Source organism: Mesoplodon bidens, assembly GCF_964165515.1.
Source record: "Mesoplodon bidens genome assembly, chromosome: 3".
Classification (NCBI taxonomy): Eukaryota; Metazoa; Chordata; class Mammalia; order Artiodactyla; family Ziphiidae; genus Mesoplodon; species Mesoplodon bidens.
Window position 1 is genome coordinate 6,374,442 of NC_138178.1, and position 19,472 is coordinate 6,393,913.

The 19,472-nt window shown below is 39.6% G+C and overlaps 1 protein-coding gene across 1 annotated transcript in view; it reads left to right on the top strand.

The window, feature by feature from the left end:
* The first annotated feature begins 6,319 nt into the window (after window positions 1-6,319).
* Window positions 6,320-19,472, top strand: part of MINDY3 (MINDY lysine 48 deubiquitinase 3) — a 96,202-nt gene continuing 83,049 nt past the window's right edge. The window contains exons 1-2 of the mRNA XM_081226759.1: window positions 6,320-6,625; window positions 18,057-18,136. Of these exons, the coding sequence (XP_081082885.1) occupies window positions 6,532-6,625; window positions 18,057-18,136 (174 nt within the window). The 5' untranslated portion in view covers window positions 6,320-6,531. The remainder of the gene's footprint in view (window positions 6,626-18,056; window positions 18,137-19,472) is intronic.

Consider the following 19,472-nt stretch of genomic DNA (forward strand, 5'->3'; position numbering starts at 1 on the left):
CAAGACGCTGATCAGTCATTATCTCCCATGCCCTGCGACAGGCAGAGGGGTGCACCCCTCCAAAGTTGCTCATGTCCTAATCCCTGCAATTTGGGGATAAAACCTATGTAATTGGGGAATCAGGCTTCAGATAAAAATTAAGATTGCTGATTAGCTGACCTTCAAATAGGAGATGATCCCAGAGTAGCTGGATGGGCTCAACGTAATCATGAGTCCTTAAAGGTAGAAGACGAACAAGAGGAGGAGCTCAGAGTGACATGATGGGATATCAGAAGGACTCAACCACTGGGTTCCGGCAGCTTTCAAGATGGAGGAAGGAGTGACAAGGCATGGAATGCAGGCAGCCCCCACAAGCTGGAAGAGGCGAGGAGATGAACCCTTCCCCAGACCTACAGAAAGGAGAACAACCCTGCTAATGCTTTGACTTTAGGCTGGTGAGACCCATTTCAGACTTCTGACCTGCAGAGCTAAGGGAATACATTTGTGTTGTTTAAGCTACTAAATTTTGAGGTAGATTGTTAGACTGCACAGAACACGGACACACTTCCTCCCCATTCTCCTCAGATCTGCCTGTTCTCCTCTACCCTCTTTATTACCAGGGACACACTTTTAGTCAGAGGTCATAGCTTCCTTTAATGGGCAAAGTGTCCCCTCCCTCAACTCCAGTTTTCATGTACTGGCTTCAGTCAACTTCAGCCTTCAGAAGTCAACCTCCTGCTCATCTAGTCCTATTCCCACACCTGGAACCTACAGCTTTAATCCCCATTCATGTTTCTATTATGTTTCTGGTCAACAGAAATGCTAATTTTGTATTGATGACACATAGTTGTGTTTTATTAACTTTTTAATAGCACCGTCTTTTCTTAGTCAATCACCAGGTTTTATCTGTTGTGCTTCTAAAATGTCCACGGAATTTGCCCCTCATTGAAATCTCCATGGACTGCTCTAGTTCAAGTGCTAAGCATCTCTTCATGATTGCATTTATTCCAATAACTTCCTTCCTTACTGGTTTAGATGTTTCCAGGCTTTCTCATCTCACTGCATTCTTCCAGGTATCATTATAAAATTGAAAGATGATGTTATCACTCCCCTATTAAAAAATCTTAACTAGCTCCTGTTATATTTAGAATAAAGTTTGTTTATTAAGAACTGAGGCCGGGCTTCCCTGGTGGCGCAGTGGTTGAGAGTCCGCCTGCCCATGCAGGGGACACGGGTTCGTGCCCCGGTCCTGGAAGATCCCACATGCCGCGGAGCGGCTGGGCCCGTGAGCCATGGCCGTTTGAGCCTGCGCGTCCAGAGCCTGTGCTCCGCAACGGGGGAGGCCACAACAGTGAGAGGCCCGCGTGCCGCAAAAAAAAAAAAAAAAAAAGAACTGAGGCCATAGACCCTGGAATCAAATCGCCTGGGTTCTGAACCTTGTTTCAGCACAGATTCTAGGTCAGAAAAACCTAGGTTTGCATCCTGGTTTTTCCATTTACTGCATGATTCAGGACAAAGTCCTTATCCTTCTAGGAGATCATTGTAGTACTTCACTGAATTTTGAGGGTTTTGTACTGTAATACATGTAAGGAGCTTACTACAGTAACTGGCAATTTGTGCTCAATCAGTATTTGCTTCTATAATTGTGTAAGATAGTATTCAATATTCTTAAGATTCTGGCTCTCGATATTATTCTATTCAGACTGCCCTAACAAAATGCCAGAAATTGAGTGGTCTAAACAATAGAAATTAATGTTTTCGCAGTTCTGGAAGCTGCAAGTACAAGACCAGGGTGCTGTCAGCATTGATTAATGGTAAAGCCTCTCTTCCTGGTTTAGAGAATGCTGCCTTTTTACTGTGCCCTCACGTGGCCTTTTGCCTGTGTACATATGGAGACAGAGAGACAGAGAGAGTGAGAGACAGAGAGAGAAGGAGAGAGAGGGAGAGACCTGGTGTCTCTTCCTCCTATTAGGACACCAGTTCTATTGGATCAGGGCCCCATTTTTATGACCTCATTTAACCTTAATTAACTCTTTAAAGGCACTATCTCCAAATTCAGTCACATTGAGGTGAGGGCTTCAACATGTGAATTCAGAAGAGACACAGTTCAGTCTATGGCACCCTCCTTAACCTGACATTCTTCACTCATCTCTCTCTAGTGACACAAATACCAGGCTCCTGCCACAATGGGTTATTTAATGCCTAAATGTACATCCTCCCTTTCTTCTCTAGTCAAAATTCTATCCAGTTCAAACTTCTCTGATGCCTTCTCCAGCTCAAATGCAGGAAAAATTCATCTTCCACCTTTCCTCCTATGCTTCCTTGTTCAAACCATTAATATAGCTAATATAAGAATAGGATTTTTCATTGTGCATATATCTTTTGCATACAACGTACTCTGTTAAATCCCATAATCACTGTACGATATAATTCTTATTAATAAGCTTATTTTATATATGTGGCAACTGAGGCTCAAAGAAGTTATTTATTGGTGCCATTAAAAAATGTGTTTTTGCTGCATCACACGGGGAGATCAGCTTGGTGCTTTGTGACCACCTAGAGGGGTGGCATAGGGAGGGTGAGAGGGAGTCGCAAGAGGGAGGGGATATGGGGATATATGTATATGTATAGCTGATTCACTTTGTTATACAGCAGAAACTAACACAACATGGTAAAACAGTTAGACTCCAATAAAGATGTTTTTTAAAATGTGCTTTTTTATGGATAATGGCACCATTCACTGATTATGAAACATTGAAAGGGGAGCAGGTTTTATGGGGAAAGATGTTTGATTTCGCACGTACTGAGTTTGAAGCACCTATGACACATCCAAGTGTGCATATATTATGTACTCATCTAATATAGCTAGTTCTGGATTAATATGCAAGTTTGGATTGGATCTTAGTTAAAATGTTAGCACAAGTAAGTGATCAGTGGCAAATGACTGACTTCTTTTATTCTATGTGTTAGTGAAGAATAATGTTAAATTATTTGTTTACTCTTTATGCTTGTTCAACATTCTTTTCCTTCTTACTCCTTCCATATATTTAAACTTTTAAACAGCCAATTTGTTAAATCATAGAAGTTGAGCAGGATCTAAAGTAAATGGGATATTGAGATGATCAAAGTTAGTCCTCTCTATAGATGAAGAAAGCACAGTATGGCGAGTTAAGTGACTCACCCAAGGTCACAGTACCCAAATAAAAACTAACATTCAGTTTTCTAATTCCTATCAAAAGTCTATTCCATTATATCAGTGATTCCCAAACAGTATTCGGCAGAACATAAACTGTGAGAAGCTCAGTGAACAAAATGATTCAAATGTGTCTTTTAACCCTGAATATAATCCCATTTCTTGTTTAACTTTATTTAACCCCGCATTTAATGATAGAACTCCTTTTCCACCAGGTATTAATGTTCATAGGAAATGCTTTGGAAAATGATACACTGTGTTATACTTGAGTATGACAGTGGTGGGTTTAAAAGGAACGTGGTATGCTTGATAGGAAAATTATCCTGCTGAGATGAGGTTAGGGTCATGCAAAGGAAAGCGTTTCATTTGCTTGATAGATTTACACTGTTATTGGAAGACATAGGGCATATAAATTAGTTTTATTAATAAATGAGTAGGGGATTGTCTTAGCAACCTGCCTAGGACTTATTAACCTTATTGTAGGGCAGGTTTGTTTTTTGTGTGTTTTTTTTTTTTTTTTTTGCGGTATGCGGGCCTGTCACTGCTGTGGCCTCTCCCGTTGCGGAGCACAGGCTCCGGACGCGCAGGCTCAGCAGCCATGGCTCACGGGCCCAGCCATTCCGCGGCATGTGGGATCCTCCCGGACCGGGGCATGAACCCGTGTCCCTCGCATCGGCAGGCGGACTCTCAACCACTGCGCCACCAGGGAAGCCCATAGGGCAGGCTTTTTGAAAGATTGATTTCTCCTAAATACGTGGTAGTGCAAATACACTAAATTAGGAGTCAAGGGCTTCTAGTTAGAGAATTGTTCTTTTCATGATACTTGCTAAGAACCTGGTAATGAAGCTGTTTTGCTTTTAGTTGACAGGGAAATTTGGGGAAAGACAAAAAGATAATTAAGCACAGAGTTAGTGTTTGATAATGAGTAATTAATACTGCTTCTGTGAAGTAGTGAAGATGGCTAAAGAGAATTAATTATTATGGAAATCTAAGCCCAGTTTTATGGAAGTGCCCTGACTTGAATTTGAAAGAAAGAGAAATACCACAAATAAAACTTAATGTGTGAGCAGGAAGCTTCTGATATTTTTAAACTCTCTTTTAGGATTAAAGATCTTTTATGCAACCTATGTGCATCTTAATGAGACACATCAATTTAATCAAAACCATAGATGGTCCTAAGGAAAAAAAATAATAGTATGCTAAAATATGGAGTAAGATAAATACTCCGAAGGAAATTTACATAATTTTCAAGTCATTATAAAAAAGAAAAAGGCTTTATTGTCCTGTACCAGAAATATATGCAACAAACTTGACTGTTTGCAATTTTTATTTTTCTAGGTAATTACTGAATAAGAACATTTTAAATGACGATTAATTTGCATTTTTACTCTAATTTAAGCAAGTTCACGATTTAAATGCAGTAAGTAATGAATAATTAAGGAACATAAATAATTTAACATTAATCAAAGATTCCTACTTAAAAATATGTCCTGCTAATTAAAAAATGTAGAACACTGCAAATAAAGACTATAATCTAAAGGTGGAAAGAACATACATATTAACGTCTACCCAAGATTTTGCCAGCTTCCCCATAGCCCGAAACTAAGAAAAATCACAGATCAAGAAATAATTCATTTTCAAGAATACATTTTTGAAAGTATAGCTTTTTCTTTCTATCTATCTGTGGACAGTTAATCAAATCTATAACTACTATATGTATACTAATGGAAGGAAACCAAATGTGGCAAACACCTCTGAACTTAAGAGTTCTGCCACTTACAGGATCTATGAACATTGACCCTTCTCTGTTTTTCAGGAAGTGAAATAATTATGCAAATTGTAAATCACCCATGCAAATATTAGATATTTAATTGGACCAGTCAGTGGTACTTCCCCTGGTTCCCTCACTTACTGAAAGATAGTGAATTCTTAAGTTCCAATAAAGACAAGTTTCATTCTGTCATCTAACAGGTACTGAGACCCAGGTATATTCAAGGCTGTGTATTAGGTACTATGAATAAGACAGGTCCTTGGCTTCCATAAACATATACCGCATGAGAAGAGTAAATAATTCTTTGCAAATATAAGCAAGTTATAGATAAGGTAGTATGAAATTTCAGAAGCTGCAATTTTTCCTTTACGTTGTAATAACTGGAGAAAGCTTTACTACAAAGTGCCACTTACATTACGTCCTGAAGAATGGGTAAGATTTGGTTTGAAAAAATAGTAAGATAAAGAATATTCCGAAGGGAATAACAATTAGGAGGAAGGCTATGGATATGGTTCAGGCACTTTGAATAGTTCCTTTTAACTACAGCAAAGGTTGCCTAAGTCGGAAATAAAGTGTAAGTTAGCAAACCCTCTTACTTGCTACCTGAAAGAAACCCATCAGAGTTTGCCTTTTCGTTGTAAATTCAAAGCTCAACCAGAATAAATTTCCTTCTTTTGAAGCAGCACAGATAGAAGTTTTCACCCAAACTAAATTTAACTGAATGCTTGTCAATGATTTATAACCTGGTCTTTAGCCCACACACCCTACAGTCTAGAAAACTGTAGATGAAATTGCTCTACCATTTACAAACAGGCCGCTTTGAATCTGTTTTCCTCTAAGTAGCTTTGTAATTCTGCGTTAGACACCTGGGAGAGACATTTCCAGTGCCCATTACGCGACATTTTTCGGTCCTGTTAATAGTTGGTTTGACTTTATATGACTGATCAAGAGGCTGACAGCCTTCAATTTATCGGCGGCCCCTCGACACAGACACGGATGTTTCCTCATGGAGATTCAACCATCGTCTCAAAGCTCTGGTTTGGCAGAATTAATATTACACATTTTAAGGTATAGGCCATGTTTCTGGGCCCTAGGGCTTGGGCCTCAGACACCCCAGCTAAGGCCAAAGCAGTGCGGACAGGAAGGGGGTATTCCAGGGGTAGAAATGTGCCAACGCCCACGGGACGCGATGCTCCTCCCAACACAAAAGACGCCACCGCACCACCGGGCCCTGGGACTGAGCTCTGAAACCGCCAGGTGCTCGCCAAGCCGCCCTCGGCTCTTCCCAACCCCCCACTTCCGCTTCCGGGGAGGCGCCGCCTGGCCCTCCGGCCTTGGGGGCGGTAGTGAAAGAGGAGCCGGAAGTGGCCGCAGTACTTCCGGTGCGGGAAACTCCTCGCTGCGGCTCCGAGCGGGCTTGACAGGCGTGGTCCCTGCAAGTAGGTCTCTCTCCAGTTGCCTTCCTCCCGTCTAACCTTCCAGCTCGTTTGCCGCTGCCGTCCCGCCACGCCGGTCTCCGAAGCCGCCCCTTCCCCATGTGCCGGGGCAGGAGTCCGGAAAGCCAAGACCCGCTCGCCGGTACCCCATCATGTCCGAACTGACTAAAGAGCTGATGGAGCTGGTGTGGGGCGCCAACAGCAGCCCCGGTCTCTCTGACACCATCTTCTGCCGCTGGACGCAAGGTACCCTGGCTGGACTCTGGCTTCCGGCCGCCGCTCCCTTTAGCCCCGCGAGAGTCGAGCCGTGACGCCTCTCGCGCCACCCCGCTCGCGTGCCCCGCACTCCGTCCCGGTTCCCCTGCTCAGCTCAGAAACGGGACTTTCTAGAAAAGCCCTCCCTGCCTTGAGGGTTAGAGGCTGAGTAGGGGAACGGTGCCAGTGGGCCGCCAAAGACCCAAGGCGCCCCTGCCACTCCCTGGGCTGCCTTTGGGTTGGAGATGAGGAGGGGGCGGCTGCCGGGCTGCAGCGGGTGACACTGAAGGTGTGCCCTGTGCCCCGGCGTCCGTTCCTCCAGCAGGGCTCCGGCTGCCTGGATCTTTACCCCCTAACGAGTCTGGTCGTTTGGTCTCATTTTGGAGAGAGGGAAGTCCACGTGAAAGTCGCAGTGGTTAATTCCAGAAAGCGATTGTGTTGCTCGTATTTCAGTTAGGCGGGGTTAGGCGTGGTACTCGGTGCAGAAATGTAATGTTGCGGCTGCAGAGTGTTTGTTCCCTTGACCCGAAGCGTCCCCGGTTTTGAGGTGGTGTGGGATCTGTTCCAGTTCAAAGGAATATGGCCCATAGGACTTCCTGGGCCGATTACGCAGACAGGCTTTTGAGTTATATAAGAAGTTTTGTTAATACTACGAGTAATTGTGAAATGAAAAAACACCATCTGTTTGTATTTATTAGTCATCATCCCTAACTCGTAAGTTTCAGTATTAAAACACAACGGGCACATTACTTCAGGTGACTTAAAAGGGACAATGGTGAGGTTGAGGTTAAGAGCATAGTGTTTGGAGTTAGGAGAATGAGTAATGGACGTATGTAAAACATCCCAAGCACGCAAATAATAGCTAGTTAGTACTATTACTAAAACATTTTATTAAAATATTTATTTAGAAAATACCGATTCTCAGCGGGTTTGGGGGAAGTTTAGCATAGTAAATCTAAGTCCTTGCTTCGTAATGTGTATTTAGTAACAAAAATTCAGGGTTTAAGTAATCCCTTCCTTCCTCCCAGATACTGGTAAAGAGCTGGTAAAATTAGAATCGTAATATATTACAGCCAGGTAGGTTATTTAGTCCTTTACTCTTGTTCTGAAGATGAGAAAAATGAGTTGTGAAGGGTTAAATGACCAGGCCAAAGTTGCACAAATTGATAGAACTGGGAACGAATTCCACCTCTCCCATCTCCTAATTCAGCTGTGTCTTTGTTGTTTTCCTTTGTGTGGCTCAACCAGGCATGTAATTAGTTTGGCTTTTTTTTTTTCTTTACAGATTTAATTATGTCGCTTAACGAATATTTTCTGAAATATTGGACATCCACATTTGCAGATTTTAAAATTTATTTTCCAGTTTGTCTTATTTATCCTATTAGTGAACAGCCCTAAAGTATGCAAGACTGTGAAGGACTGAGAAAAGTTTTCCTTCCTGTTAATTAATTAGTCATACAACACAGAATAAGGTGATATTCAGCCTCATTTATTGTAGTACTGTGATGCAGAGGCAAGGAGATTTCAGAGGCAGTTCTAATAATGGTTAAGAACAGGCTTTGGAACAGGCGTACTTGGGTTCTAGGTTCAAGGTTTTTAGCTTATTTAAGCCTCAGTTTCCTTCTCTGTAGAGTGCAGATAATAGTAGTGCCAATCTTACAGGGTTGTTGTGAGGATTAAAGGCAGGTGAATTCGTTTAGGCACTTAGCACAATATCTGACATGGAGTAAACGCTCAGAAAAGGGTAGCTTGATTTAAAACGTGTTTAATTGTAAACCAAGCCGAAGATCGCCCTCTGGCCATGCCCTGACGGTTGCAAGAAGTTATTGTTAATTTGATAGATAATCACTAAAAGAGAACTTCGTAATGACATATGAGGATGCCTTGCCACCTTGTAGTCATACAGAAGTTCCTTTACAAGATTTGTTCAATCAATACCATTTCAAAATAAAGGATTATTTATTTATTGCTCTACAGGGAGTGCAGTTATATTGTGGCTAGGTAATTCTTCAGAGTCTTAAACTGATCATGATTTTTAAGGCAACCAAATATGTACTTTTAACTTGTCACCTCTGATTCAGAGGGATGTTGTCATCGGTCTTGCTGTGTTAACTTTGTATTCATTTATCCATTCTTAGAGGAGGCAGAGACCATTGCTGACGATTGCTGTGGCAGTGACTTGGGATTGTGGGAACGGGCACAGGACACTGCTTTGCTGCGCTTGCCTTACTGCATTCATACTGTGACATCAGCTTTGGCTTTATTTCATCATCTACATCTGTGCTTTGAATTGGCAGCTGTAATCTCATTAGTCTTTTGGAAACAAGTTACAGGTGTGAGGTGTTTGGGGTAAAGAAACAGAACTATGTCCAGGGATGTTCCGTTTATGAAACTGTATTGATTGGTCATGTTAAATTCCTTTGATATGTTAAACAGCTGCAGCAGTTGGGGGTTTTTTTGTTTGTTTTTCTCTCTCTTAATTGATATGGCAGTTTTAGATAATATGTTAAAGCAGTAAGTGCAGGAGTGGCACATAATATTTTTTTGTTCGTTTAAAATTCATTTGGCAGTTTTAGATAATTCTCTTCTGCAAAGACTTTTTCTTAAGAAAACAAAATAGGGGTTTGGTTTGGGTTTTTTTTTTTTAACAGTTTTTATTTTAAAGGCAATAAGTCACATTATTTAAAGCTTTGAAGTTGTTTTGTTTTTTAACTTGGGAATTTACTCCCTACTCCTGCCTGCTTCCCTCCTGCTCAATTGCCTATAATACTTTTTAAAGAAAAGCGTATATTTTCTACCTCCTTATTGGTAAGCACATTTATCCTTCTTTGCCTTCTCCCTCAAACTGACCAGTGTTCCAGACCTAGACTTGATAGGGTGGGAGGGAAGACAAATGATAAACATAATATAGCATAAGTTAAGCATATATACAAGAAGGTAGAGAAATAAGGAATTACAGGGTGAAGTAGCCTGGACAGGCCTCATTTTAAGGTGAGATTTGAGCAGACTATTGAAGTAACTGAGTTAGTCATGCAGGTATCTGAAGAGTGTTGCAGGCAGTGAGGATGGCCATCGTAAAAGACTTAATGACTTATGCAGAATACGTCTGTTTTTTTGTTCAAGGAACAGGAAGCAGGTTAGTTTGGCTGGAGAGGGAATGAGGGAACGGGACAGTGATAGAGATGGTGTAAGAAATAATATGGCCCCAATCACTAAGATTTTATAGGCCATTGTAGGGACTTTGGTTTTTATTCTAAATGAGATGAGAGGTCATTGGAAGGTTTGGAGCAGCGGAGAGACAGGAGAGGACAGGTTTTTAAAGGGCTGGTCTGACTGCTAAGTTTGAGGATAGACAGTAGTGTATTGAGTGCGACAGCAAGACCAAATGAGAGAGGGTAGAAGACCATGGCTTAGACCAGGATAGTGGGAAGTGGTCACATTGACCTCATCCCAGCAGAAGCAAAATAAGAGTCATCTAGATCTAACAAAAGTAAGTGTTAATCTTATTATAAAGGCAAACATTTTGACTTATTGAGAATTTGTTTTCTTTTCAGTACTGATTGTCTAGCCAGTGTTTGGCAAATGTTTTCTTTAAAGGGCCAGTGCCTCTATTGTCTCTGTCTCATCTCTGCCATTGCAGCAAAAGCAGCCCTGGATAATAAGGGCATGGCTGTGTTCCAAAACTGCATTTAAAAAACAGGCCAACCCTGGTCTAAATTATAAACTCTGAGAACCCATTTTTTTCCTTTTCTTGGCCCCCTTGCTTCAAGTTTTAAGTTACTTCGTTGTTTCACCTAAAGATTAGCTAGAAGAGAAACCCAATTTGTCAGTTTATAGCAGTTCAGTGGTGTTTTGGGGTGGAGATGGGGAGGGAGCTGTAGTGGATTGAAATTAGAGTTTTGGACTTTCCGGTATAGGACAATTTTTGTTATGTAATATGAAATAAAAAGATTCTAAGTAACTTTGGAAAACTGAGGGATCAGTTAAAATGTAAGCATAAATTGTATGCAGGAGTTAAAGCGTTTGGATTAAAGTCCAGAAGTATGATGTCTATTATAATGTGATTTAACATTTTATCAAAGTACTAAAATGATACACCAGTATCGTTAGTTTGTCTTCCAAAGTGAAGGTAAATTGGTGTTGTGGACCATATCATTTCAGAGGTTTTTGTTGTTGATGGAAGCCTTTTATTTCAAATATAGGTTTTACTTTCTCCCACCTACCTACATCATATGTCACCTAAAAACCAATTTTTTTAAACTCACAATTTGGAAGCTTATGTGACAAAGTTAATTTCTTGGTACTTTTGAGTACATAATGTGTTTTTCAGCTCAACGCATCTATCATAATACCTTACGTCTGTATTAGGCTTTACAGGTTTTGAAAATCTTACTTAATCCTTACAGCAACCCCAAGAGATAGCAAAGGATAAATGTATCAATAGTTATCCTCCTTTTTGTAGATGAGGAAACTAAGGCTCAGTTCAGATTCCACTCAACCCGTATTATCTGACTTATAATGACAAATGAAGTCTTTCTGTGGCCTTTTGTTCACATGGAAGGCTAGAACTACAGAGGCACTAGTTGTCAAACTGGTTTGAATAACGTAAGTCAGTCATATGAAAATAAAAGACTGGGAAATTGCAGAGAGGTTCATGGCTCAGGTTTAAATTAGTTATGAGCTGTAGAACTGAGAAAGACTTCTATGTCTGTAGTGCTGTGGAATGTGATACAAAATCGTATATTTAGGATCAGATGCTTTAGATGGCCTATTTCAGATCTAATTAGGAAAACAGCCATTTTGTGATAAGTTACTTCCTCTTAAAACTAGGAAATAAGATGAATATGAGAACACTTGACAAGAAAAATAACTCTATATCCTAAAAAATTCAAACTCAAGTGAAACCTTATTATAAAAGGGGATGCCTACTTAGCATAATCCTGTTTTAGGATAGGATAATTTCCATTTGTCTAACTTTATTTCACTTTTAAGCTCTAAGAGGCTTTGTTCATTATCAAATAACACACTCACGCATATATACTGTAATTAACGGAATTTGGCATAAAGCAGATCTGCCTAGAACTCTCTCCCTGGGGTTTTTATCTCTGAAGTACAAAAGCAACTTATCAGAATGCATTTCCATCTAAAAGCCCCACCCATGGATCTTGAAAATTGAGTTACGTTATTAGTCATTTTAAGGAAGGCAAGAATCCATTACTGAGACCTGTTTATCACATACGCTGGAAGTTTGACAGAGCCTAGTTCACCGCTGCACTTAGGCCCAACACCAATGACCCTCCCTTCCCAGTAGGAGAAGCGGTAGACAAAGAGCAGAGGCCAGAGGCCCCTTGGCTTCACCTCCTGTTTCTAGACTGGCTCTCAGATTTGGTGGTCCTGATGTGATAACCAGCACCCTCAGTTCTCATTTGTCCTTATTAAATTTGCCCCATCCACCATACCTATTTCTTATCCTGCATTTTTCTTATCCTCTATTCTGTTTCTCCCAAGGTGGTGGTGTGTGTTGCTGGGGAAAATTGTGGTCAGCATCAGTACACATGTAGGAATTAAACCTTAGCTGAGCCCTCAGTATTTCTCTTAGTTCTTTATCCTGTCTGCTTTTCTTTTGTGTTTTGGAATTAACATTTTCCTCAATTTTCTGTGCCCTCATGCCCCCCACTCTCAATCAACAGCATCTCTTCCCTTCCTCTTTGCCTGCATGTCTAACTTGGAAGCCTGCTAAGATTTCCTTTTTCTCAAGTTTGTTAAACTCAGGGCCCTGTTACACTCTTAAAAACTATTACAGGCTTCAATATAAAAAATAAAAAAAAATTAATGAGGCCTGTGGCACTAATTTACATTAAAAAAAAATCTCTTCAGTGTCTAGCCCATAGGAAGACAGGTGGATTCTCCCACTTGCTTCTCCATTCTGTCTTACAATATGTTACAATATGTTGTTTCAATATGTTACAATATGTTGTTTCGGTTGAAGTATCTGCGGAAAATCCAGCATCACACAGATATGCAGTCGGTAATATAGGAGTCTTATAATAGCCTTTTCAGATAATTGTGGATATTCTTCTTTGATACTACACCAAAACTCAACAAGTGGTAGTTTCTTAGCGGTTACTTGAAATACAGAATCTGAAGCCACATCAATGAACTTTTCGTCCTCTGTTAAATTGAAATCCATTGGTTTGTCTTGTACTTTGACTGGATCTTTTACCCATGCATTAATTTGTAACAGCGTGCATTGGTCATTGGAAGTTATCGGTCTGGTGGTTTATGCAGATCTTCTAAATGTTAACTACATATTGTTATACAGTATCAAAAGTCACATTAATTATTTCTGATCTTGTCAGAAAAACCTCTGAGTATTGAGAAGCTGTCAAGCTACAGTGCTGGACTTGAGTTTTCCAGAAGTTTAGTTGTTACTTGAAAGCTTGAGATTTTATCACTGGCAGAAATACTGTCAAGTTATTTTCCTTGAAGTATCAGGCTCACTTCATTCACTTCTGAGAAAAAGTCTAAATAATCATAATTTGTTAGTAGGCCTTCAAAGTAAAAACAGCATTCCACAGAAAAGCTGTTAGTTCAGCTCACAGTTCAAAAAATTACACATGTGCTTTGAGAATCTGTCAATCATCGCTCAAGGTATGTAGCAGAGGTGCTTTATGGGTAGTTCCCATTTTGTCACACAGACTATTTTTTTTAAAGTACATTGTATTCAAAGTCAAGATTTAATAAGATTAGCATTAGTAAGGGCTTTTTAAAGTTAAATTGGCTTTTTTGTGTGTTTGAGAGCATATTGTGGTGTTTCCTAGTACAGTGACTGCTGGTACAGCTTAATGTCATTTAATGTGTGCTAAGGCACCAGTAACGTAACCTGCTATTCATTTTGTACCATCGCTGTGAATATCAACACAGTGAAAAGGGAAAATATGTTAGTATTGTAATAAAAATGATTTTCACCTCTAGCAGGTCCCCTAAAGGGTCTCTGGAACTTTCTGGGGTCTGTAGGCCACACCTTGAGAACCTATCTGTATTCAGTCCACCACCACCACCACCACCACCACACCACACTGTCTCAGTTCTTTCAGGACTTGGAGTCCTTAAACTCTCTCTTTCCCATTTAATCACTCTTTTCCTTCTTTTAAACTCATGCCCTTCCCTCTGTAAAATAATAATTCTTTATCCAACTACCCTTCAAGCCATTATCCTTTTCCCCTTCACTTGTTTAACAAATAGTTTGCATTTTCTCCTTCTTGTATTCTGAATCACACCTCAACCCTTTAAAATTTGGCTGCTCTTCCCAGCATTCTACATTTCTTTTTTTAGTATTCCCAGTGACATGCTTAATCCAGTATTTTCATTTATGTTTTTATTCTACTCAGCATTTGTAACAGGTGACTGCTGCTTTTTCCTTTCTAGGACCTCAGTGTGTTTCTTCTCTTACCTTTCAAGTCTTTGTCAATCTCCTTTGCTGACTCAGCGTCTGCTCACTTTTGTTTTTTGTTTTTTTTTAATGTTAACCGGCTTCATTATCTTTGTTCTACACGTTCTCATTCACTTTAACTGCCATGTTTAGGGTGATTCAACTTGCTATCTCTAATCCTAAACCCTGCCCTGGGCTCCAGACCCATGTTTCCCCAACCAAATTGTTGTTTCACATTTTAGAGACTGAATTTAGAAACAAACATCCCCATTATCTTCACTCCCAAAACTTCAGCAAGCATTTATTGAGTATTAACTATATAACATACTAGGAAAACAGTAGTTAATAGAGCAGGCAAGATACCTGTAAGGCAAGACAAACAATAAACAAGTGAACAATCATATAATTACAGATGATGATAAGTACTGGTTGTGCTGAGGGATGGTAGGAAAGATCTACTTAGATAGGCCTATCAGGGAATATCTCTCAGGAGGAGTTAATACCTAAACTGGGTCTTTAAGGATGAGAAGGATTCAGCTATATGACAAGAGAAGGAAAAAGGGCTTTTCATGCAGAGGGAACAGCAAGCATCAGGGCCCCAGGTAAAGACCTTGGGATGTTCTGAGGGCCTGAGATCACTGTAGATGATGAAGGTAAGAGTGAACTGAGGGAAGGTGGGGTTGATAGATCCTACAGTGTCTCTTAGGCCATGAAAAGGAGTTTTCTTATAATTGCAATGAGAAGCCATTGCAGGCTGTGACAAAACCTGACGTCCATTTCTAAAATATTTCTCTGGTAACTATGGTGAATAGATAAGGGGTGGGGTGGGAGTGGGAATGTGGGCAGAATGGGGGGACCTGGTTGGAAACTCTTAACAGTGTTCTAAGTGAAAGGTGATGGTGGTTTGAACCTGAAGGTGGACTAGAAATGGGGTAGAGATATGTTTTGGTTCCTTGAACCAAGAGGACCTTACCTTAAGGTGAAGCCTTAAAGATAAGTCCGATTTTTTCAGAGAACGTGTTAGCAGGTGTTTCATGCGGAGGGAACAACGTGTTCAAAGTTTAAGAAACCAGAGAGAAAATGCATGTTTGGGGGCCTGAAAGGAGTTCAGCCTGCCTAGAGCCTAAAGGAGGAGAGTGGCGAAGAGCGAGGGAGGAGATACAGGCAGAAGCCAGACCATGCAAGACCATGTGGAGGAATTTGGATTCTGTCTGTGTCTGGAGTTCTCATCTGAGCTCTATTTGGGATTTACCTGATGATCACCCATAATGGAAACCTTGGGCGTAGGTGAGTTACACAGGGAGAACGTGGAGAATGCAAAGAAAAAAGATTCTAAAGCCAAGACCTGAGGAACATTAGCATTTAGAAGGAGTCGGTCACCGCTCATACTGAGAAGAAACAGAAAAGGAAAATTTGGAACAAGATGTACCACTAGAGCCGAGGGCCAAAAGATTTTCAGAAGTCAGTGGTCAGCGTTTCAGATGGTTCTCTGGGAGATTCATCTGAAATAAGAAAGACTTGAGAAATAGCCTGTCTGGTTATTGATGAATTTGGTGAGAATGAGTTTGGGGCAGTCACAGGTTGAAAACCAAATTATTGTGGGTTGGGTAACTTAAGACAGTGCATGTAGACAATTAGGTGGGCTTTGAGAGAGTGGTGTTTGGAGTTTTGGGTGGAAGGTTGTTGTTGTTGTTTTTATGGTCAAATGATTTTTTAAATTAAGACTTTACTTTTTAGAACCATCTTAGGTTCACAGCAAAACTGTGGGCAAGATACAGAGATTTCCCACATACCTCCTGCTCCCTCAACATGCACAGCCTCCCACCCCACTGTCAGTGTCCCCCACCAAAGTAGTATGTTGGTTACAGTTTTGAACCTGCGTGGACTCATCATTATCACCCAAAGTCCACAGTTTTCATTCTTGGTGTGGCACATCCTATGGGTGAGACAAATGTGTAATGGAATGTATCCATCATTACAAGACCATAGAGTATTTTCACTGCCCTAAATATCCTCTGTGCCTTGTCTGTTCAACCTTTCACCCACTGCCCTCCTCTTGGCAGCCACCGATCTCTTCACTGTCTGCATAGTTTTGCCTTTTTCAGACTGTCATATGGTTGGAATCATATGGTATGTAGCCTTTTCAGATTGGTTTCTTTCACTTAGTAATATGTAATTAAGGTTCCTCCATGTCTTTTCACAACTCGCAAGCTAATATTTTTTAAATGCTGAATAATATGTACTATTTATCCATTCACCTACTGAAGGACATCTTGGCTGCTTGCAAGTTTTGGCAATTAGGAATAAAGGTGCAGTAAACAATGTGTGCAGGTTTTTGTGTGTGGACATAAGTTTTCAACTCCTTTGGGTAAATACCAAGGACCTTTTGGTAGAATCTTGAAGAGAATTTTTGTTTGTTTTTAAATATGTGAGATACGTTTAAATACCGTTTGAAAGAGAGGTTGAAGGGTAAAGAGAGAGGAGGTGGGATGGAATGGGAAGCTCCATACTGTTTCTTATCTGTCCTGCTATCTAGTGTCTCAAGCTAGAAACTTCAGTCAGTTCTAATTTCTTATGTCCCAAGCCTTTCCCCACTTGCACATATTCATCAAATATTAATTTTTACCTTAGAAATACTGTTTGGATATAGTGTCTTCCCTCCACACTTAAGTTTCTTTTATTAGTTCGGCACTGTATAGGTCTGTTGAAACGGCCTCTTCCCCATTCTGGTCCTTTAAAAAAGAAAAAAATACCAGTATGATTGTATTACTGCTTTAATTAGCACTTGTCATGGTGTGGCCCTTCCCAGTATTAACATGCCGTCAGCTCTCCCTCCTCCCCTTTCCCATCTCTCCTGTCTGCCTCCATACTGCCCTTTGGCTGCATTAACGTTCCCTCCGATCCATAAACTTGTCCTGCTCTTTCAAAACCTCTTTCCTTTAATAAGGTATTTTCTTTACCTGAAAGTCGTTCTGCCACCCTTGCCTCTCTGATAAATTTCTGTTCAAGGTCAGCCTTAAAGTTAGCTGGTATGACTTGACTCAGACCAAGTCACTACTTTCTGTATCCTCAACACTTCGTACTTCTGTTATAACATTCGTTTATCCCTTCATCTTAGTAATTATTTGTTCATATATCTGTCTTCACCTGGACTGTTGGCTTCTCCAGACTAGGGACTTTGTCATTCACGTCATTTATATATCGTAGATGCTTGGTATAGTATCTCAGGGTCATTAAATGTTTGTTAAATAAATGACAGAATTATGACCATTAGTGAAATTTCACACATTCCTAGCATGTTGGAATTGGAAGTAATCATTTTAAAGCTAAGTACACTGAGGCCCAGGGAGGTGAAATGATTTCCTGAAGCTTATACAGATGGTAACACACTTCTCCTGACTTCCGGCCCCAAGCTCTGTGCAGTGTGCCAGTGCTCTCTGAGAGAACTTGTACTAGGTACTCTCAGTCAGTGCTAGTTGGGTAGTGTTTAAATTAAGATAGAACCAATATGGCCACATTCACTGTGTATGATGTTCTTTAATTTTTAGCTTAGCGAATGTGACTCAAAGATTGAAACTAAAAAAGATACTCTCTGAAAAGGGTCCTAAAATATCTGTTTAAATTCAGTACGTAGACTGTCTAGTCTTCCTTTCAGTAAATTATTTAAAAATCAGATTTAGTGTCCTTTTACTGAAGGCCACACTTTATCTCTCTGGTCCACTTAGTGGGGTCCCTGGACGCAAAAGTGTGTGTGTGTGTGTGTGTGTGTGTGTGTGTGTTTATGTGCATTTGGCAGGGAGCCTAGGTTCCATATCTTTTTTCAAAGAGCTCCTTTATCCTCCAAAAAGTTAAGAACCACTGCACTTGACAGACTTGAGGATATTTTGCTGTTGTGATAAGTGATCTTTCTCAAAGCAAAGTACATTAAAAATTCTTTTAGCTACTACTTGAATTACATTTTTAATCTTTGCTACTTGCTTTCATTTTTAGGGTTTGTGTTTAGTGAATCAGAGGGATCTGCATTAGAACAGTTTGAAGGTGGCCCCTGTGCTGTTATTGCACCTGTTCAGGTAACATAGACTGCTACTTTACCAACTCCTTAGAGGGACGTGTTCAAACGTTTCATGCTTTACTTTCTGTTTTCTAATACCTGTACTCTGTAATCATGAGGCATGATCAATTACCTCTTAACTTTTGTTCTTGTAAATTGCTTTAAATATCCAAAATAAAAATGATTTCAGAACATGAGTAGGTTACACAGCAGTAGCCATTTGGCTGTCTTTATTTTCAAGAAAACATAGTAGGTGTTCTCTGACTTTCAGAAAATTTGGAGTTAATGATCATGACATCTTTCTTATACAGTGATCTGTTGAGTAATAACATTTTATACCAAAGATAGTGACACCGTAGCAGTGGTACTATTTACATTTGTTCTATCTTTAAAAACATTTTTTCTAAAAAGTTGAAGATGCATTAATATTTTCATGGCCTAAAACTTCATCAAATTTTAAAATAAGTTGACAGTATATACTGTTTTAGGCTCTAGCTTTGGTCTTTAAAATAAAATTAGTAGCAACCAATTTCAAACAGAATCCCCAAAATAAAAGATTTTTTGTTTGGGCAAAAGATAGAGTGAATCTCAATGTATGTATTTGATTTTGAATCTTTATGTGTTGCATTGTTTGAAATTCAGAGGCTGATTTGGTATAAACCATTACATTATTAAAACGGAGAATTGAATTTTCAGTTTGCTATAATATTTACAATGTCTAAACAGAAGTATAACTTCAGAACCGTTATAAAAGAAGCTTGAATTTATTGTTTTAATCAGCACATTTTGAAAATACATATTTAATGTGGTATTTATTATTCATTGGGCATAAAGAATGCATTCCTGAACTGTTAGCTGCAAAGTAAATTTGTGTCTCAAACCTTATACTCCATACACTTACAGTATGAAATTGAAAATGTATTTTCTGAAGGAGAAAAAAATTTTTCCTTTATGGTTCATTCTAAAACATCCTTTGTAGGTCATTATTTTTTATTTTTTTGAAGAGTAAAGTTGATACATTTTTTTTCATTAGTAGATTTACCAAAAAAATTTAAGAAAAACTTGAATGTTTGAGCTTTGCCTGGGGATTACAGAGTATAAAGAATAAAATTTAACTATAAATTAGTTATGAGACTGTTATGTTGAGTAATTGAGACAGATTTTGGTTGCTAGTAGGAATCTTACCTGAATTTGAAGATGACTTGTCCTGTTCATATGCATGTTAGATTATATTAACATAGACCCTCTTGGACCATAATAATAATACCCTTAGGGTCTTTATTGCAAGTCTTTGAATATAGTTAAATCAAAGTAAACCACAGCAGTTTCATGTTTATAAAATTTAGTATATTTCA